The sequence below is a fragment of the Seriola aureovittata genome, chromosome 1, assembly GCF_021018895.1.
Source record: "Seriola aureovittata isolate HTS-2021-v1 ecotype China chromosome 1, ASM2101889v1, whole genome shotgun sequence".
Classification (NCBI taxonomy): Eukaryota; Metazoa; Chordata; class Actinopteri; order Carangiformes; family Carangidae; genus Seriola; species Seriola aureovittata.
Genome location: NC_079364.1, coordinates 19829237 through 19851305, shown reverse-complemented (window position 1 = coordinate 19851305; position 22069 = coordinate 19829237). Strand labels below are relative to the sequence as shown.

Below are 22069 nucleotides of genomic sequence, written 5' to 3'. Positions count from 1 at the left end.
GTGGGGTGAGGGTTGTGGTTTCTGGCGGTGATGTCTCCAGAGCGGGTACCGGCTTATTGCTTCAGAACTGAATGTAGCAACCTCGCAGAACATCTAGATAGCTAGGTAGGTAGGTAGATAGATAGATAGATAGATAGATAGATAGATAGATAGATAGATAGATAGATAGATAGATAGATAGATAGATAGATAGAAATGTGAAAGAGAATACTAAGAAGATATCCCTATTCCATATCTGTTCATTTCTGCAGTAGAAGTAATAGTACCTTCTGAAGTGCCTATCATGGGACATCTGGGAGCGACTAACCGCTGCCTGTAGCTGCTACAACTGGACTGGGATTGACACAAGCCCCCTCTTGGCCAGTTTTCACCGAGTCATCGCCGACAATCTATCACAAGACCAGAGAATAGACTTATCCTTTTTTGAACCAGTCTAGTGATTGCTGACAATCTGCATAATCAAGAATCATCACTCTGCTTCTTGCTTCTGAGGTGAGATACAATTACTGCCTGATAACATAAATGTTTACATAATTATAGCACATTAGGGATGATGGTGTGAAACATTAAGTTGCTATAATTACAGCTGACAGTAGTGTATGTACTGCACATGTTGTAATGATCTTACTTTAATTTTTGTTGCCTAAAATGTATATTTTATGTCTCCGGATAGTTACTGTTTCTTGTTCTCTGCTAATCAAAAGAATAATAATAAATAAGATGCAATAAAATTTTGAGCATAGCACCACTCTAATTCCGGGCAATGCTGCAGAATGAAAGGCTGGCTACTACGATGAAACAGCATCACGCCCTTATTGGTGGAGAGAGGTTCCATTGAGAGATGCTGATTGGTTGGTCCAGCTGTCAGTCACGTGGAAGGGCGTGCTCATACAGTGATAAAGATGGTCATATGGTATAAACATACCACCCTGGAAGTAGTGTTGAGTAGTGTGTTTGTTTAGGTGTGGTTCAGAGAGAAGACAGAGTGGAGAAGGAAAGTGGATGGAGGGTTGGAGGAGAGATGGATAAATGATACAGAGAGAAGCTGAGAAAGACCCTTTTGAGTCATGTGCACTTTTGATGTGAAATCAGAATGAACTCCTATGTAGGCTGCATGTATCCGATTATGAATGAAGATATTGGCATGGTTATGCATGTTTTTTCTCCTTTTCACTTGCATCAGGATGAAAATATTGAATCAATTACATTAAATTCAAATACGTTTAAGATGAGGCATAGTTGTATGTTGTCATTATAGGTGTTAATGGTGTTAAAGTGTTAATGATGGTTGGTCTACAGACAATCAGGCAGAAAATGTATGAACAGCCTCAAAGCAGCACAGACGGTCACACCTGCAGAATGACAAAATGATGAAGAGGCTTACATGTTTATTGATACTGTGTCATTGATGGGTGAAACAGGTAGCACAGTAGAAAAACATGAAAGTCAAATATCAAGGCATATAAATACATACAGATACAGAGAAATTAAGTGTTAGGCAGAACACCATCAGGTCAACAGGAAAACAAATGCTGAGAAAGGACAGCAGCGGCCTGATTTATGAATTCTCTGCTGACTGGACACAGCCATTCACTGGATTAACTAAGGCAGCATACAAACAACAAAGGAGTCTATGGATCTGCAAGAAAGCGGTCATATGACCCTGGTCAGCCCGGAGCTATTAGAGAGAGAGAGTAAGTCAAACAGAGGAAGAGAAGCAGAACAAGAGAAACTACAAAGGAGTAAAGAAAAGCAATGGTTGTAGTAATGCAGGGTACTGTAGGGTCTGTGCCGCAACAGTTCGTCTCGCTCTGTGTTGTTATGGATCTAACATTGTACAGTTGGTGTGGTTGGACACTTTTACATCCATACTGTGGTGAGATTGAGGCCCACTGGATACATTCCTCATAAGCTGCTACTCAGAAAAAAGGTAAAATGCATTCTGGTAAAAAATCATGTCAGTTTTGGAGACGATTCTACTATTTTCTCATTAAGTCAAGATTTATTAGAGTTTAGTAGAATATTTCAGAGAATAACTATTTTGTGTATATTATTTATGACTGTGAGCATCTGTCTCTTACTGTCTCCGCTGTCTGTTCCCTTCCAGGCATCCCTGTCCAGCTCAGCAGAGACCCAGCACAGCCTGAGACTGTGGCAAAACTAGAGCAAACTGGAACATACCATATTAGTCCACCACAGATTAGGAGGGAGGGTCATCTGGGGAATCAGAAAATCCAAGAAAACCTGACTGTATTACACAAGTTCAGCAAAAACCAGACAGGAACGGGCCATTTCAGGGCTCAGGGATCTGCTTGATCTACTAACCTCATTGCAACACGGCAGTGGGCAGAGGAGAGCTCCACCTATCATGTACTCACCTCAGAGTCTTCACCGCTGGGGCATCACTCATAGTGAGAGCATGGAGCGGTTAGCCTACAGCCAAGGTGGGTTGAAAATTTCTATTTGAATGAATAACATAATCTGTTTTATGATGATATAAGAACCTGGTTCCATACATTGTTCTTCATAAAAGAAAACACCTTTCCGTGGGTCAAGAATGAGCTACAGTCACCGGTTAAATGCATAAGCATCCAAAAGCCTCTCTCCAGACTGTAGTTCACTCTTGACCACTTAACAATTTCTATTCTAAACCTAAAGTTTATAGATATTCAGTTATTTGTGTGCTATTCTTAAACCTAATGTCAGTGAGAGTTAATGGACAGCACCAATGATTAAAGGAAGCACCATGTTTGTTCGGCAGATTAAATTGGGAGCATAATCATAAGATCGATAAATAATTAAATCAATCATTAGTTGCATCCTTAAAATTCAAGTAGACTGCTAGTTTCACTTGAAACCTTAATCAAGTTTCCAAAGCCTACTCAGCCTTACTCTCTTTGTCTACTTCCTCCTCTTTACTGCTGCCTGTGTGGGTGTTTATTGCTTCCACTGCTTTGCCTCTAAATTCTACTTAATTCTGTTTTGCATTGCTATTTAAGTTTCCTCTATGGGTTCAACATGCTAAATTGTACAGTCAGAAGGGCTTTAGCCAGGCCTGTGGAAATATTGAGGTTGTGAGTCAAAATTCCCCCAGCAGAACCCCACCCACCTAGGAAATTATGGACAAGCCACCAATCAAACCCTGTTCATATTCTCATCTTCCCCCAAAATGTTGTTTCAAAGCTCAATCACAACGCTGCCAGGTATGTAATTGTTGCAGAGAATACTAAATCCTTTTTTGGCCTTAAAATTGTGCAATTGTTTAAAATTGTGTCTTTTGTTTAAAAGACAAATATATTTAAACTAAAATGATCAGACTAAGGCCTAAAGTTAAGACTTAACATGTGTAACATGCTATTATATATAGCCTTTATTTATTGAGAAATACATCAATAAACATTAATATATTCTTACTACTACATTGTAGTGAGTTATAAACTATTTTTAAAACGTTTATATAGTGCTTATAAATGCTAATTAGGAAGACTTAAAGTAAGGTGTTACCATCTTATTTGATAAGTTTATCATATGCTTTATGATAATCTTAATTTGATAAGTAACTGTAGTGGAAGTGATAAATATTTCCCCTGAATTGTAGCGCTGTCGTGCAGTTCTCTCTTCCAGCAGCAGAGGGCGGTAGGTCCACAACACAGCAGCCACTAAAATCATTACGTAGTGCTGCCTTTGTGTGTCTTGTGAGCCTTCTGACACCGCCCCTCCGGAGGGTGCAGCGGGACCATCAGGAGCCAACTCTCGGTTTGGTCTGCTGGCTGTAAACAAATCTCTACCACACCGAAATGTACGGAAAAGACACGTTTCTCGAGCAGCAGGTTTCCGCGCTTTCCCCGCCGATGCTAACGATCACCATGTAGACCGACGAGTAGGTTTGCTGCCCGGGAGCGTTACGACGGTTGATTTCTGACACCGTAGCTGGACTTGTCATTGGTTTTGGCCGGTGGTATCGCAGGTATTTTTATGCTGCGGTTGTCATAATGGTCGCCGGGTGAAGTGAACACCAGAGCTAGCTCTTTGACGGTTAGCAAACCGTGTAAATCGGTCTGTTGTCGCACGGACCCGCGATAGCTACAATCTTTTCAGAGGTACATGAACATGACATCGCCCGCAGAGCACGACCTGGCTCTGTCCGAAGCGGACAGCAGCAAGGAGAAAGCACAGGTGTTTGGGATCCTGAGGCTGCAGGAAGACAAATCTGCTGCTGGTGATAAAGCTAACAGTAGCAGCACAGTGAGAGGAGGAGGTGGAGGCAGTGGGGGAGACGGGCGATGGCAGGCTCCTATCTTTGCTTTGGCCAGAAAAGCATCCGAGACCATTTCAGGGAGCATTCACGTCCTGCCCAAAGTGTCGGAGCACAGAACCTCTCTGCCAGGGGACTGGACCGTCCAAGGTAGAGTTTGGTCAGCTCATCAAGGGCCGTGTGTGTGTGTGTGTGTGTGTGTGTGTGTGTGTGTGTGTGTGTGTGTGTGTGTGTGTGTGTGTGTGTGTGTGTGTGTGTAGGTGGGGGGCTGATAACAGGTCTGATGACACCCAGTAACTGATTTAGGGACAGATGCTGAAATGTGACCCCTAACCCCTTTGCTTATCAGTCTCTCTACACAGAATAAGATGATCAGGAACAATCAATCATGCTGTCAGTTAATAACTGGAGCACAGTTACAGTCATGGTTTCAGTTGGTGGATGTAACAATGTGACAAATTACCTCTGTTTCCTCTCTCTTCTATATCTAACATTACTTCTCCATTATCTGTCTGTGGCCAATTGATTTTTCTTTGCTCAGCTGTGCTCTCAGGCTTTAATGGTACATCTCTCTGTGCTTCTGCTGTTTTAGACCATAACACAACTTTACTGCCTGAAGCATCACATGCTGCCCGGATGCAAATGAAATAATTGGTGTGCTGTTAGCCGTGTATGTTGTTGTAGCCAGTAACTGTGTAGCAAATCTAAGAGCTCTACTGTGTGGCTGTCAGTGTATGCCCATCAGCTAGCATCCCCTTCTCTTTGCCACACTAACAACTATATTTAGTTTCAGACTCCTTTCAAGTGTACATCACAGACAAAATGAAATAGGGTTGAAATGATTAGCCCATTGATCAGTGACTCAGGCCATTTAATAGGTTTTTTAATCAAGCATTAATGCCATACATTTTCTTGTTCCAGCTACTCAAATGTGAGGATTTGCTCTTTTTATCTTTATTATGTAATTGAATATCTGTGTGTTTTGGATGGTTGGCCAAACAGTGCAGGGTGGAAATGTCACTTAGGGATTATTTTTTTGTGATGCACCGATCCATCTTTTTCTCTCCTGGTCCTGTCAATGCCCAAATTTAAAGTCAACATACCTCAGTATGTTTGTAAAACTCATTGGATCGTTTTAATGTTCCGAATGAGAAACATGAGTTGAATTTATGCATTAAATTAAATCTTATATCACAAATTTAGCTTTATGGTTTCAGAGCTTTAGTATTATATCTTTTCACATCATTGAGTTAGATATGATATAGAGAAGTCATGTGAAGATACTGCTTGGGGACCTACTGCCCCAGGGCACCCAACAGTCATGCACCTCCCAAGAAATCATCTGTTGATTTGTCAGCTGCCTTCAGGCCGATGTGCGGGGCAATTAAAGCTCTTCCACATTGCTAGGAAACATCGTTTTGACCTGATATTGTTCTGTCCTGGTGTTTGGGTAAACATTAACCCGGAGGTCCACGTGCAGAACATGTATAAAGCCTATCTCTGTAGGAGGTCACAATCTCTGGCCCATGTAAGTGTTAAGTACCACTAATCATTCTGGCATACTGAATTTGCTGCTGCCAGGCACAGTTCTGCTATCGTGTTAACACAACATTTGCAGGCAAGACAAATATCTAGAAGCATGGGTACTGAGTGTCAAATTCATTATTTGTAGGCTAATTAATTTCCCGGTTTGGAAAAGTGGTTATACTTTGATCACAGATTTATATTATACATTCAGATCTGTTAGGGTGGACTCCTATACCATCTGTGGATCTGTGTGACTGCACTGACCTGACACAGAAATGTAAATGTGTATTTGATGTGCAGGGTGGATTCTGCCTTCACTGCACTTGCATTACATTTATTTTACCTCCCTATTGTAAGTATGTTTCTGAAAATCACCAGTTGTAAGACATCAACTTGGCCGAGTGACTCAGTTGTTCTGTCACATACAAACATAATAATATTAATTATAATAAACATTTGTACCATGTATAAATAAAGATAGTTTGCAGAAATGATTGTGTGACTGTCCTGACATGAGTGTTTTCCATATATTCTAATTTAAGTGTTTATGTTTGGCTTTTGTCCTGCAGCCCTGCGAGACCCCATGACTATGGAGCGAGCCAACCTGCTGAACATGGCCAAGCTGAGTATTAAAGGGCTTATTGAATCAGCTCTGAGCTTCGGACGAACACTTGACTCAGACTACCCGCCTCTTCAGCAGTTCTTTGTTGTCATGGAGCACTGTCTCAAACATGGCCTCAGAGGTAAGAAGGAGAGAGCCTGTTTTAAATGATGTGGCTATATCTGCAACCCCCCCACCACTATTATAATTTAATGTCCAAGCAGCAGAAATGTGTGTGTGTGTTTGCCTTCATCAGGTTTATGTCTGACTCTCTTCCTCTTTGTGTCTTCTTTCTCCAGTGAAGAAGTCCTTTCTGGGCTTTAACAAGTCTCTATGGGGTCCACTAGAGCTGGTGGAGAAACTGTGTCCTGAAGCAGCAGAGATCTCAGCCTCCGTACGAGACCTGCCTGGACTTAAGTAAGGACAACATTTCTATACACACACAACACATACAGCTTGACCTAACATACTGGTGGAGGAACACGAGCCCACACCGCATATGCACAAGTAACATCATAATGTGACCTGAGCTGGATCAGGGAAGTACCTGAGTGTGATTTTCTTTCACTTCACTTTTCCTCTACCTTCTTTTAACAGGCTTTTTTAAAAAAATAAAAACAGGTGTAGATACATTTTCCAAAGATGTGACAAGCAAGTTAAATGTTAAAACTCTTTGCCACTTGTGACTTTTTTTCAGTGAAACCTACTACGGTTTTGACTGATTTACAAGGACACATATGAGTGTTGATAGTGCCCAACGTTATAATATGTCAACATATCAACATCAAAAACCCTACTGCTGCATCCCACATTAATATTCAGGTTGTGTCCTCTAGTGGCTGTAGTAAGGATCCCACTCACTTTAGTTCATGCACATGATTTCCATGTTAGACTTCACTTTGTTATTTAGTTATCAATCACTACATAGCAGAGCTTCCAGGCAGGGAATCAAGTAGTAATTTTCAGGTCTCGTCCGATCTAGCAAAATGGGGAACAGTTGTGGTGTTTTAGATGGAGAACAGAGTCTGTTTCCTTTTGGTGGTGCTGAGTCAGACCAACAGATGTGTAGCAGAGCAGAAATTTTTGCAACAGCAAGTATGGACTCAAAGGTTAGTGACAGGACAGTGCAGACTGCCAGTGCCTGCAGTTTTACTCTAGAGTAATGTTATGCAATAAAAACACGGTTGCAGTCATTTAGATGACAATGAGGGTAGGCAGTAAGGGTGGAACTCACACAACTGTAGATTACATTAAACATTCAGGGCAGGGGAAGAATTCTTTTGAAAAGGTTATGGTCAAATATTGAATTTAGAATTGTTAGTTTGAAATGAAATTAATATTTTGTTACCATCTCATAGACACACACAGGCTCAAATTACAGAGACAGGAACAAAAAGGAAAAACCTGATCAACAAAGTGTATCATCAGACTGATCTAATCATGTCTCAGCACCACCAGCCTAAGACCCTCAGAACTTCCTAAAAAAAAATTATTGCTGGTGTGTGTGTGTTAATGTTTGTGTTTGTGTGTACGTGTGTTCTCCAGGACTCCTTTAGGTAGGGCCAGGGCGTGGTTGCGTCTGGCGCTCATGCAGAAACGGCTAGCTGACTATCTGCGACTCCTCATCACCAGAAAAGATCTGCTCAGGTATACACACTCCTCACACACACAAACAAGATCTATGGCAAAAGGTACATTTAACTTTTCTTGTAGAATATATATGTTATGTTTTGAGAACAAACGTTGGTTACAAAAACTGTGTACGATAATCTTGTTTAACTCTTCCTCCACAGTGATTTCTATGAGAATTCAGCGCTGATGCTAGAGGAGGAGGGAGCTGTGATCGTGGGCCTGCTGGTGGGCCTCAATGTCATCGATGCCAACCTGTGCGTCAAAGGCGAGGACCTGGACTCTCAGGTAACCACTTTTCTGAAATCATATTAGACGATTTGATTTAAAAATACATTAAAGCATCATCTTAATGTGGGTATGCTATCAAGATTAAGCAAATCTGATGATATGGTGTATTTACAGCTGGTATGCATTATTCTCTCAATTCTGTTCTCACTATGATTGGATCTAATCTGCTTGCACCAGAGGAGAGGAGTACAATTATGTCTTACGTCAACAAAACAAACTCTACTTCCAGTTCATTGAACTGAAACGTGAAACGGCTGTCACTCTGGTTTTCAAAGACAGAAATGTAGACACGACTTGTCTGTTTCGTCACATTTTAGCTATGGCAGGTGGAGAGTAGATGCTTTGGTGTCATGTTTCTACTCCATGGGTGGAGACTTTGTCCTGAGTGCAAACGCATATTCTCACTAAGGCAAACACCCTGCACAGAGTTCACACCTGAGTGCATGTGCCTGAATGAGATGTAGTAGTAATGTGAAGTCATGAGGAGGAGTTTGTTCAGATACTGTCATGTTCTGACCACGAGGTGAGGATTTACACCTTGAATCAAGATAAAATGATCAGAGATTTTAATTTTAATGTCAAATCTCTTAGGATTCTTATATGAATGACATTTCAGTATAACCAACACCTTATAGTTAAGATGTCTTGGATTGGATGGATGGATTCTTGACTTTTGGTTTATGGTGATTTCTCTGTATATGTCTGGTTAACTGAAAAATGACTTCAATAAGCTAATGCAGACATACAGTGTTGGCACTTAGTGGCTAATTACAGATGAATTGTTTGACATTGCCTTCATGCATGAATTTGGGTTTTGTTTGTTTTGTCTGCGTTTTAATTTGTGTAACGATGTACTGATGATTTCAACATACCTAATTATTAAGTTTGTTTTGGTGGGTTGAAACAGCTGAAGACCTAATGACTCATTTCACTGAATCAATGGTTGTGCACACACTGCTTCTCTGTACATGCTGCCTCCCTCAGGAAATGTTATCAGCTAAATTTTTACTTTTTAAAATTATTTTTATTCTTTAAGGTCGGGGTGATTGACTTCTCCATGTACTTGAAAAACGACATAGATGACTACAGGAGTGAAGAGAGGTACGATCTGTCATTGTCTCTCCACTTTATTTAAACCATAGGGTCTTTAACGCCTCATAAGTGTGATTCAGAGCTCTGTTTTATGTCTGTTTCCATGGCAACAGGAATAGCCAGATAGCATCCATCTTGGATCAGAAGAACTATGTAGAGGAGCTGAATCGACAACTCAAGTAAGACATTTTTGTTAAATTGAAAACAGACCTGTCTGCGGGGCTTTCACCAGAATTCATGGAAACAACAGCGTTACAAACTTTACAGATGTTCAAGGACTTTTCAAGGAATGGAAGTCCTGGGTTTAAAATGCTGTGTATTTTGTACCTAAGCAGTGGCTGATTGAGACAGGCAGTCATTCTACTTTATGTGTACCTTACGTTTTGCTTTATATCTGTTGAATGTCTAGTGTTGAGTCATAATATCAGAAGCAGATGGCCGAAAATTTGATTGCATGTTAAAATAGATCCAGTCAGTTTAGATTTGAACCAGTCTGGTGGTTTCAGACGTGCAGACTGGCTCATCGTTCCCTTCAGACAGATTGAGTAAAAGAATTTCAGTCACATTTCCTCTTTCAAATTTTCCTCTTCTCACAAACCTGGTATCTCCTTTAAAATAACTTGGATTGATCAGCTGCCATTCAAATTTTGCAGCTGTGATAGAGCTGAAAACAAACAGTTTCAACTGTTTCATGACTTGGAGAGGTTATTGTTAGCAAACCTCAAAATGTCTCCCCTCTGAACATAAGCCAAGCTAACAATGGCATTTATGTATTGGTGCTGTGGCCATTAAAAGTCAAATTCAGGTCCGTCAGTCTGTGTTGAGACAGTTCAGTCCTCTTAATCTGTGAATGCTGTTTAACCTCATGATCATGGTAACGGCTCTCTTAAGTCATAGTTGTCCTGAGCAGTATCCAACCAGAGGAATGAAAAGTTCCATTTTAAGGGTTGTACCACAACTAATACAGTCATATATTCTCACAAATCTGTGAGACTCCAAATGAACAGAGATTGAATATAATTTCTGTGTTTTTGTGTGTTTGTATTTCTAGCTCCACAGTCCATGGTCTTCAGGGCAGAGTTGACTCTCTGGAGAAGTCCAACTCTAAACTCATAGAGGAGGTGAGACTCACACTTAAAATATCTGTATATCAGAAAGAAGATGAAAGTCAGCACTGTAACCCCAGTCGTTATTTAATATGTAATCTAAAATGTGTGCTTGTACGGAGCAAAACCTCTAACTGTCCTAAACATTTTTGCCTGTCATACAAATTTACTTCATGACTCAAATGCATTTGTTAAGTTAAACTAGTCAGTAAAGGATCATGATATGAGTTGGGTTCATCTAGTCTTACTGGCATGACTAGTTATCTGACTCTGACTCTCTGTCATTGTACGTTTCTGCATGTATGTATGTGCAGTTAGCCATAGCCAAGAACAACATCATCAAACTGCAGGAAGAGAACCAGCAGCTGAGGAGTGAGAACAGCCTCATTCTGCTGAAGGCACAACAACATTTAGAGGTACACAGACATACATCTAAAACTGAATCCAAAACTGTCGATCTGAAAATTAGACCCAGTTTGGACCACAACCCACTAAAATTGATGCATAATGATGCTGACATGTTGTTTTCTCTAGGTAGCCCAAGGCGATGTGTCAGTGGAGAGAGACACATACAAACAGTCTCGTCAGGGTTTGGATGAGATGTACAACGAGGCTCGGAGACAGCTGAAGGAGGAGTGCCAGCTCAGACAGGTCACACTGTAGCTGCTTGTGTATAGAAAATGTGTGGGATGTACAAGCTGACTGTGTAATAACAGGCTATATACGTATATTTGGTTTATTTTTCAGGATGTGGAGAATGAGTTGGTAGTCCAGGTGTCAATGAAACAGGAAATGGAGCTGGCCATGAAACTTCTGGAGAAGGATATTCATGAAAAACAGGTCATCATACATTAACTCATGTTTCACTTCCCTTTGTTGTACTTTTTGACCACTGGTTTATTTACAAACAAGGAGGAGCTAAAGTAGGCAGAAAGGATGCTGTAAGTCTCGAGAGTGACTTATAGTGACTGCACCGACTGAATAAACAAAACTTGTTGGCATTGTTAATGATGAGGCTGAATCAGTCTTTTTATAGATGTATTTAGACACAAACATTTAAGGAGGATGATCCTAAGAATGATGCTGGTGGAAGCTGATGATAACGAGCCCTTTGGGTGCACAGACTAAAAGTATGGCACCTGCCTGTACTTGCTCACATGGAGCAGTAATAACGTGCAAGCTCTTGTGCCCGTCTCTCTGGCAGCCCTAACAGTGTCAGGCCTCTCACCACAAACGTGTGAACTCTGCAACATAAACACCAACAGCTGGCATTTGTAGCCGAGCTGTGAGGTACAGGAGGTGCCATGGTGGCTTCATCATGGCAGCTTTTTCAGGTAGCTGCTGGGATCATTAAAACAATACCAACGGGTGACTCAACTGTCAGACTGGAGAATAATGTCAGCATCATTATCATGGGAATGTTTGTGTTTTGTGTTGATACATGAAGTTTGTCCTATTTTTATTTCAGCTTGTTTAGTACTTTTGCATGAAATATGAAAACAGAAATACGACTAAACTCCAAAACTGGCAAAGTAATTATCTGTGTGTATGTAGTGCTGAGTTCCATCTTGTACGCACTTCAGTTAGTGTAACTGTTTTAGGAAACCACAAGCAGCCACATGACAGTGTCAACAGCACAGACAGTACTGGGCCACAACACTCCTGAAACCTTCTGCTTTTGATTTACAGGACACACTGATCGGACTGAGACATCAACTGGACGAGGTCAAAGCCATCAATGTAGAAATGTACCAGAAGATGCAGGTACAGACACAAACACACACTCATCTTCATGTCCTCTGTGAGATAAATGAATGAAGTAGAAATATTGTAATCATTACTTACTATGACTTATGACAGCCAGTAACTCTCATTTCTTAGTCATCCGATGAGGAGATGAAGAAGAAGAATGATGTGATCAGCCGTCTGGAGGAGAAGACCAATCAGATCACTGCCACCATGAAGCAGCTGGAGCAAAGGTGAGATACACTGCCTGTAAAATAACAGCACACACTAATCAAAACACCAAAAATCACGTGGTCCCACATGTCTCCTCAGTACATCCAGCAGTGTTGAACTGTAGTCTTTCTTTAATTTACCTGAAAATATGCAATGCCCCTTTGGCAAAGTAAGTTTAATGACCTGGAAACCTTTTTAACTGGATTGACTGTAACACAAAGTTACAGTTACAAAACTTGTTGAGAAAGAACTGATTCTCAGCCCAAACTACCATATTATGATGTTATTTTAAATAATTGCATATCTATTAAGAGTTCTGCAGGGTTTAGGTTGTAGCTATGGAGAAATGAACTGGGGGGAAATGTGGGAAAGAAGGATTTGAGCCGTCTTTCCCTCGCTTGTGCTCAGGCTTTTCCTGAGTGGAAATCCTTGTTGCCTCCGATCAGGCTTATTCCTGTACTGTGTCCTGCAAACACAACATTTCTCAGAGTACAAAACCTCTCTAACTGAAGTGACACCATTGAGATTTTTACCTGACATCACAACATGGGATATGATTGGCAAGTGTCTGTCATGTGCTGAGCTGAGTCCCACGTTGTCTTTTGTGATCTATTTAGTTACTAGATGATCTGAACAATAGCTGCAGTCATCAATTACACAGTCTTTGTCAGTGAAATAACACATTTCTAAGGTTTTGTTGCATAAAGGAGTGTTCATTACTTTAGATTGTAGCAGAGGTTGTCTTAATTAGTGGATTAGTGCTATAAATAGCTGTGGGAAACCCTGGTACCTGAAGAAGATTCAGAAACTATTCCGAACCTTTTGATTTTCAGTAAATTTTGAGACATTCCTAAAAACATGTTTTCACTTTTGTTATTATAGGTTAGGGTGTAGAAGATGGGCAAAAATGGCAGTTTTATTCATTTACAACAATATCAAGTGCAATAAGTCAAGGGTTCTTAATACTGTTTGAAATTAAACTTTTCTTGAAAAGGCAAATAGATTAAAAAAAAAATTGTTTGTGTGTTAAATGTGTACGTTATAAACACACTGCCCAGTTGAAGTTTGAAGTAAAATTGCACATTGTTATTGAAAAACAAGAACATTTTTTGCATTATCGAAGAGACAAGGGACAAGACACCGAGACAATACAGGTTTGCATTTTTCCTGCAGATCAGTTCTATTAAAATGACCAATAATATGCTTGAAGTCCCTGAGCCAGTGCAGGGTTTCAGGGTGCCACCTCCACCTACATCATAACATCATTTCTTTTGAATAGATTTCAGTGAAATAAAATATTAACCTTCAGGGAACGAGCAGACTTGCTATTTCAGACAGCAAATGCCACACTGTATACTGACTGGGTGAAGCTATTTTTTAGGCCATCATCTACTAACTACATAGATTACAAGATGAGATATTTCAGGGTTTGCTAAACAGTTTCCTTGTGTTTCCTTAATTTATCAAATCTGATAAGACAATCAGTGTGTAAGTGCTCCATATCTGTTTCAGTCATTATAAGATCTGCTGGTTCATTGATAGCTTATGGTCCCTCCTCATCCCATCGTCTCCCGGTCAACTCAGTCCATCCCTCCCCTCCCCAGTCCCATTGGTTTGAATCTCTTCCATCCTATTTGTGATTGGCTGTCAATGTTTTTTGCTGCTCTAAAGGTTTCTGTAGGTTGCTAGGATGCAGACCCTGGTTACACTTGTTATTTTCACCGTGAGTTTTGTGCTGTTGTGGTTGAAAAGTCTAATGAAGAAGTTAAAACTGCTCTGATTAGAGCCCCTGTTTAAAATCAAATAATTTATTTATGCCATCTAATGAGAAGTTAGAAAGAATTTAACATGCCGTTGAGGTTAGAGAGATCGAACTAGGGATGACTGCTATAGGTGTTGCTGTTAGCATAGAGCTTGCTTTCCAGGCTTAACTGTCATTATGATTGTAAAGCTCTGCACTTTTCACCAGTTTTTGTCTGCTGTAGTTGTATTTCATTTATCTGACCACATTACCTTTCTCTGCATCTCCTCCCCACCTCTAATCATTACTCATACACTTACTGTGAAAGGAAATACTGTATATCCAGACTGCAGAAATCTGATCCCAGAGTGAATCTGGCAGCGTGAAATCAGATTTTGATGTTTTAATGCCTTTCATTTACACTTCCTGCTGTGCTTGTGATGTTGAAAGTCACTTAAAGTGTTTAGTGTAACCGGGCCACATAGAATACTGATGTATTGACATCCTTTCTTCCTTCCCTCCTTTCTTTCCTCCTTCTTTCCTCCCTGTTCATCTCTTTTAAACCATCCATCCAATCATCCGTCCATTTTGCTCCCTTGAAACCTCTATGATTTGTCTGTTTTCCTGATTTTATCCCTGCTCCTCTGTGCAGTGATAAGGACCTACTAAGTCAGACCAGAACGCTTGCTATGTCATTTGTTAAGTGTGCCAGCACAGACACAGAGCACCAGTACAAGCTAGTCAAGGACATCTCCTTCTGAAGACAGACATATGCACATACGCACACACATGCATCCACATGATTGCTTATGAATGAATGAATAAGTGGACTCAAATTAAAGTAACATTCCTGTTTTTTTGCACATAATATTCAGATGGTTTTATGGCCTGAGTGCAGCCACAGAATCAGGTGAAACTGGAATGCATTGTTTTGGTCATTTAGTTACTGAAACACGATCATCATCAGCAGAGAGCTGGGATTCATGGAGACCACCACAACATGTTCCATGGTCTTTAGTTAAATTGCATTCATACAACTTTTAACAGTTGGGTTTGTGCTAAATGAGGATACGCCCTGTCAGTCTTGCTGTTCCTCACTTAGCATCATCAAAGGTTGTGTTGAGCCGTCAGAGAACTGTCTGAATATTACCTCAGTTATACTTTAATAGAAACTTGAAAAAAAACATTTTAAATTAACCACACGACTTTATCTATTCACTCACATGCTCAGGCATGCACACACGTACATACACATGCTACACATTCTTCCTCTCTCTGGTAGTCAGTTTATATGCAGTATCACTGACAGTAAGATAACTGACTGTTTGGACTCTGAATTGTAATTAACGAGGCGTCACATTGAGTTAAATGAGAACAGTGAGCTGTACCACTCATATCACAACTACTGAGAGGTTTTATCTGGCAATCCCCAAAGCCACTGCTTGACAGAGTTGAGTCACTGTGGTATTCACAGTAGGGACTGTACAAAAGTTATTGAGGAAGGGCGGTTTACACATTAGGGGAGCTATCTTAGGGCCGGCACACAGAGCAAAACACATTGCCATATGAGTGAACTGGTATTTTCCTACAACACACTCCTCCTTTTCGGAACTTCCTTCCCTCCTAAGAATTTTTGTCCTGTCCCATAGTGGCCTCCATATTGGCTCTGCTGAGATTTTTGAGTAACTGCTTCTGTGCTTTGCTGTCTGTCAGACGGGGGCATTTGCTTTAACCTTATTGTTCAGCTTGAAGCTAGAGCGGTAAACATGAAACCTATCATACAACCCAGACAAAGTGTTTCTACAGCTGCCTGCATTTCATCACAGTCAGTCAGTGGTGCCCACTACAGATGTTAAGTCAGACAGGAGTGTGACACCTCCTGCTTTTAATTTGTTGCCAGTTTGCTCTGCATGTATTGCACCTCCTGACCTGCTTCTGACCAGCTGTGATGACCCTTGCTGTGTCTGAAATCAGTCCCTCATTCGCTCACTCAGTCACTACTCCCTATATAATAGACACTAGGTAGTTTACTCAATGGTGAGAGGTAAATTGAGATTTTGGGCACTTATAAACCATCATCATTTTGTGTCATCCCTGGTGTGTCACATAATAAGATTATATAAACAAACATTTAGGCAGTATATACAGTAGAGCATATGTTCTATAAATTTCAACACTCAAATAAAATGGCAGAGGGTAAATGTAGTGCACTGTACCTTTTTAAAAAGGGAGCGATTTCGGACACAGCCCATCTCGTTCTTGCTCCTTGTCCTCCTGAAGATTCACCTACGCTGAAAATTGTAAGGTTCAGTCAAGTTTTGTAGATGTAAACAGCTCAGTGGGACCAGCAGCTTTAGCAAAATTCATGTGCTTTGTTTCTGCAGAACAGACAGCTAAGCCCAGTGTAAAGACTTGTAGTTACACAGCTGTAAACCTCTGGAGCTTCTGTCAAGGGACCCTGAATGTGTTGTTGTGTCTCGTCTTGGTATATTTATTGACTTTTGTGATATATCAGGAAGTAATCATTCTACCTATTCTAACTCCACGTTCATAGTACTGTAACTCCTCTCAGTTTGTAGAAGAATAAAAACTCAGTACAGCTGTTGAAAACTCACAACTACTGTCTTTTACCACCGTGACAAATAAAGTTAGATGTTTTGAAAGTAGTGTGGTTTGAGTTTTTGGCCATGATCTGAGTGGATCTTAATCATTGTTAAATTCCCCAAATCCCCAAAACATGCAGTGAAATAAGTTTCTTCCCTGTGCGATACTGGATGAAAAACAATGACATTGGCATATTTTTCAAAATCAAAATGCTGTGATTGTGTAACAAAGTAGTGTGTATAGTGTTGTAAAAGACAACACAGTGATGCTATGCTCCAGTTCCCTCTGTCTGAGTGCTCTAAGATGCTGCATTCAGTTAGATATTCTCTCTATTTCTTGTCCATTCAGTTGCTTTAAGGCAGTTGTTTTATCGTGTGTCTTTATTTTGGACTCATCACCCCTTTGTATTCCTTACTGAGCTCTGTTTTGTTCACCTCTCATCCCTGCACTCTTAAATTTTTACCAACAATGCAAATTACAACGCCATCCTTCACCCCAACCTTCTTCATTCACCCTCAGCCATACTTCCTTCATCTTCCCCCGCCAGAAACCTTAGTTCTTTACCTCCCTCCTTACCCATTGTCGTCCTTCCCATCTTCCTCTGTCCTTTTCTGCTTTCAACACCCCAACCCCCCCCCCCCCAGTTTTTTCTCTCCATGGTCCTGAGTTTGTCCCTGGTTATAATGGTGCAGATTACAGGAGGCAGAGAGGCACCGCACCTCGGCCGAGGAGGGAACCAGACGCTTCAAGTTGGACTTTGCCAACAAGGCCGACAGTCTGCAGCGGCAGATCGAACACAGAGAAAGGCAACTGTAAGAAAAACACCTCCAAACACAGACTAACTGGTAGACTTATGCACACACATCAACACTTAATCTAGAGAACCTGTGTATCGTGGTTGAACTGAAACTTGTTGGGGTCCTAATTCATGAACCAATTAAAACAGTTTGAAGCATGGCACATTTCTCTTAGCAAAGGTTTGTTTACTTAATTGCTCAGGAGACTTCCTCTTATACAGCTGTTGTTGATGATGTGCAAGACAAAACATTTAATACAAATATAAATCAATATGCTCTAACATAATCTATTCCTCACCCGTTTGTCCTCCTTACTATTGTTATTGGTGTTGCGTGCATATGTTTGCGGTGCTCCTGTAGCCAGCAGCTGGAGACAGACCTGAAGATTGAGAGGGAGTGGAGGCAGACATTACAAAATGATCTGGACAGAGAGAGAGAGACGGTAGCTCAGCTCAGCACAGAGGCGCTGCAGATCAACGGACTAAAAAAGGTAAGAAGGGAGAGACAAGGAAACATAACCATGTATATAATATTATACTATATGTGATACATGTGTTCTCTTGTTTGTGTTTTAATATTTTTCCAGGAGTTCCATCGTCTCCAGGATGAAAACATTCAGCTGAAGACTATCTGTGAAGACCAAGAACAAGCTCTCGAGGAACTAGGCTCCAAACTCAGCGAGTATGCATGTTTAAATTAAAAATGCTCTCTCTATATGGGAGTCATGCTGTTTTTGCAGACAGTTTATGAAGCTGGAAGATAGTCTGTCCAATGTAAGATTTGGAATATGTAACAAAGTTAGTTTTTAGGTTTTCTTTGGAGAAAAAAAACAATTAGCCCTTTAAGAAAACATATTCTACAAGGATTAAATTACTTCAACTAACTACTTTATCATAAATTCTTGAAGGCACTATGAACATGGAGGACCACACCATATTTTGGCATATTTTAGCTCATTTACAATAAATCAAATATATTTTACATTCTCGCAAACAAGTAGTTTACAGATCTTGAAAACGAAACAAGCCCCCCCCCCCCCAAAGAAACCAAAAAGAGAAGCTCCAAGTTATGTTTTTTTTTTTGCTATTAATAATTCTTGAAGTATAGCAGCCAAAAGATAAATAGTTTATGACCTGTGATGGTTAATTTTATTTATTTCATTTACCTGCACTGTCCTATTCATTTTGTCGTCAGATCCAAACTGAAGATTGAGGACATCAAAGAAGCCAACAAAGCTCTTCAGGTAAAGCAGCAGTCACTTCAAGAGATAAAAAAGAAAACAGCAGAACAAAGTCTTTAATCTAAACCTTCTCCATCAGCAAGATGTTGAGTTTGATCGTTATTAAATATAAAATTATTAAAAGAACTTGAGAGAAATAGTGCGTACTGTACCTGCATCTTGGTTATGTGTCATTGACAAAGCTGATTTGGGATCAGTGAAGTAGGGTACATAATGTTGTGATTTGATGTGTGGTGTTGTTTCAGGGGGGTCAGGTTTGGTTGAAGGACAAGGAAGCCAGCCACTGTAAGCTTTGTGAGAAGGAGTTTTCCATCTCGAGACGAAAGGTCAGTTTTACACATCTGCATTTCCACATTGAAAATCCCACAGTCACAACTAGAGTTAGAAATTATCTTGGTTTTTTGCAAAGATTTAAACAAATAATGAAAGGAAATTGACAACCAATAGAAAATTAATAAACAGCAATTTATATTTGCAATCCCAACACAAACCACTAATATTTATGTCCCGTGTCTGTCTCCAGCACCACTGTAGAAACTGTGGGGAGATTTTCTGTAACAGTTGCTCGGACAATGAGCTTCCTCTGCCCGCCTCACCGAAACCAGTCCGAGTCTGTGACACCTGCCACGCCCTCCTTCTCCAGCGCTGCTCCTCCAATCCAACGTGAGGGAGTCCCACACATCTATCAGGACTGCTTCAAACTATAACAGACTACACCCGTAAACACCCACCCTTCAGTCCTCTGTAAGACACATCTCCTAATTTATCTTTGCTGCTAGGAATGGACCATGCGCATGAACATGAAGACCACTTGATCAGTCTAGATACATGTTGAAGAAGGAAGTATCCAGGTACCCAGTCACCTCACAGTCATTTTTCTTTCAGGTCCGTCTTTGTTTGAAATCACCAATTTGTCTGCTGTGTAAAACATTCAATCAGTCCACTATAAAGGCCAAGATTTCTTACTTGATAACAGTTGAGTTGGAAAAGGAAATAGTAAGAGTCCCTGGTCTACTTTAGTGTCATAAACAATCATGTCAGTCCTCTGTCAAGAGAGAGTACAAATTGCCTTTGGGTGAATCCAAGTGTTGCACTGGCCTGACTTAAAGGGCATGAAAAGGCCACGTATGACAACTACACTTTCCAAAATTCAAAATATGCTCAACACAATACAACAAAGTTCAAATATAATAAAGGAAACGTTGTGACTGGTGGTCATATTAAAAAAAAAGAAAAAGACAAAAAAAAGAGGAACAGCTTAGCAATGAACTGAAAGTGAAACTGCACTGTCTGTGATTCGCACTGCTGCAGATTAATGCAGATGTTTTTTTCAGCCAAACCTACAGTCGTATGTGGTACTGCATTATAATGTATGCATCAAGCCTCAAACTGTACACAGAAAGTGTATAGCCAAACAGATGTGATTATATAATTTATACATACAGTATGGTGGCCTTGTTACTGTTGAGTCTGACTCCAAAGCACTGCCCTTTGAGGTGGGGTGACACAAACTGTTAAGGCAACATTAGCACAGGCGCAAAAGACTGAATCAACTTGACAGGTTAAATCCTACTAGATACTAAACTGACGTCGACTGGATATATTCTGTTTAGTTTGGATCAGAAATGTGCCACAAAATGAAATTGGTCTCAGTTTTTCTGTTCATGTTTGAAGTGCAGTTATTTCACAGAAGCAACATAATTATATTTTGTACCTGCCATCATCAAAGGTCTCAGGACAAAAAGTCCTGCTGGTCAGATCTCTACTCTCAAAATACAAAGTGTTCAATGCGCCACTTATCGACAAACTAATTCCAGGAACATTCATTGCTCCAAACAGGTTTAGCTCAGTTGACACAATAACTGTACTAGTTCCCCATGGGACTTTAAAAGGAACTGAAACTTTTTTCCTTTACGATGTGTTGGTGCTAATTGTGCCTGTGTGAATGCATTGAATATCACCTACTAGGGCTTCTCATGTTGCCAAATGAACCCTGTATTTTCTACAGAGAGGATTTCTGTAGAGATAATAGCAGCCTAAAATAATGGCCCAAGATATTTTAAAGTAGCAACACTAGCTTATACTAGCCAAGCAAGCAGTCTAGATTAAAGGCACATTTCACTGTTTGAGACACTAATGCAGAAGATTCTGCTTAAAGGACCAAGAGAAGCAAGAGGTGGCATCATTACATCTTTGGCAGGTGATTTAAATCAAGGTCAGTCTGTCTGACTCTTGCTGATGACCCACTGATGGCTCTTACAACATGACCACTTCACTGGCTAGTCAGTGGTTGTTCAGAATAGACTTGAGTGTTACACACATCTGACAATATATCAAGTTGTTTGTAAGCAAGGATGTTTGAACACTTTCCAATACTATATTTCCTGTAATGTAGATTAATTTGAAAGTATTTATATTAGATTTTGTGTTTTATGCACATTCATTTTTACTTGTTTGAGGTTTCCCTGTTCACTTGAAGTTAGTTGTAATCTGTGCAGATGGAGATGTTGAGGAAGATCCGCATCTTACTGCTGCTCCATTCCTGTGACGGAAAGTTTGAAACTCTGAACCATTTTTATTTCTTCTTCTTAAATCAAGATTGAGACATGTGATGTTTGTGTTGTCAAACTAATGCTGATGACTGTAAAATACTTGCTCTTCAGAGATGGATTATGATACAAGTTCCACTGCACATTCTGGTTTGTACTTGTAGACAGTGTTTACAACCTGTGATTTTTTTTTTAAGAACTGGAAGAATTCATTCCCATGAAGAGATAAAACAGGACTTAGTTCATTTCAAGAAGTGTTTTTCTTGTTTCAAATATTTATAAAATATCACAAATTTATCATATAATCATTAAGCACTACAGGCAAATGTTTCTGAACTGCACCAGGCCTGAAACACTTTGTACAGTGTTGCTCTTACAAATCTCCCAGCATTCAGTGGGACTTGTACAGTGTTGATACAGCTGTATGTTGTATATACAAATTGTTGATAATCACTGTGGCCCTTTAGCTTACTAAATCCTGCCAGTTTAATATCAGCTCTATTGCCAACAGTATGTTGCCTTGACTGTGTAACAGATTGAGATTAAATCAAGTTACAGACAGATTCGCTCGTGTTGGTTTACTGTCATTTTATTGTAGGTGACTGAAAATTTCCTTTTATCATTTACTGTTGTTGCACTTTGAGGTCTTTTTCCTGTATCCAGCTAAAATCAGATGAT

The 22069-nt window shown here is 40.2% G+C and overlaps 1 protein-coding gene across 3 annotated transcripts; it reads left to right on the top strand.

Moving 5' to 3' along the window:
- The first annotated feature begins 49 nt into the window (after nt 1-49).
- On the top strand, nt 50-21954 carry rufy2 (RUN and FYVE domain containing 2). 3 transcript variants are annotated; one of them, XM_056383737.1, is made up of 20 exons: nt 50-492; nt 2108-2444; nt 6352-6525; nt 6683-6800; nt 7929-8030; nt 8177-8300; nt 9340-9404; nt 9509-9574; nt 10447-10516; nt 10816-10917; nt 11036-11152; nt 11249-11341; nt 12191-12265; nt 12383-12480; nt 17498-17617; nt 17963-18092; nt 18189-18283; nt 18797-18845; nt 19088-19168; nt 19366-21954. In XM_056383737.1, exons 2-20 carry the CDS (start codon nt 2369-2371, stop codon nt 19507-19509), a joined length of 1899 nt encoding a protein of 632 aa, XP_056239712.1. In that variant the 5' UTR covers nt 50-492; nt 2108-2368; the 3' UTR covers nt 19510-21954. The 3 variants fall into 3 exon arrangements, with proteins under 3 accessions (XP_056239712.1, XP_056239704.1, XP_056239721.1); XM_056383729.1 differs by lacking the exons at nt 50-492; nt 2108-2444 and adding an exon at nt 3698-4405; XM_056383746.1 differs by lacking the exons at nt 50-492; nt 2108-2444; nt 17498-17617; ... (3 more) ...; nt 19088-19168; nt 19366-21954 and adding exons at nt 3699-4405; nt 14854-16864.
- The last annotated feature ends 115 nt before the right edge of the window (nt 21955-22069 follow it).

Excerpts from the sequence above, each read along its gene's own strand:
- rufy2 (XM_056383729.1), top strand. The coding sequence starts at position 4,105 with ATGAACATGACATCGCCCGCAGAGCACGACCTGGCTCTGTCCGAAGCG. Across the intron at positions 8,301-9,339 it reads GCGAGGACCTGGACTCTCAG|GTCGGGGTGATTGACTTCTC; the intron begins GTAACCACTTTT and ends TTATTCTTTAAG. Across the intron at positions 19,169-19,365 it reads TTTCCATCTCGAGACGAAAG|CACCACTGTAGAAACTGTGG; the intron begins GTCAGTTTTACA and ends GTCTGTCTCCAG.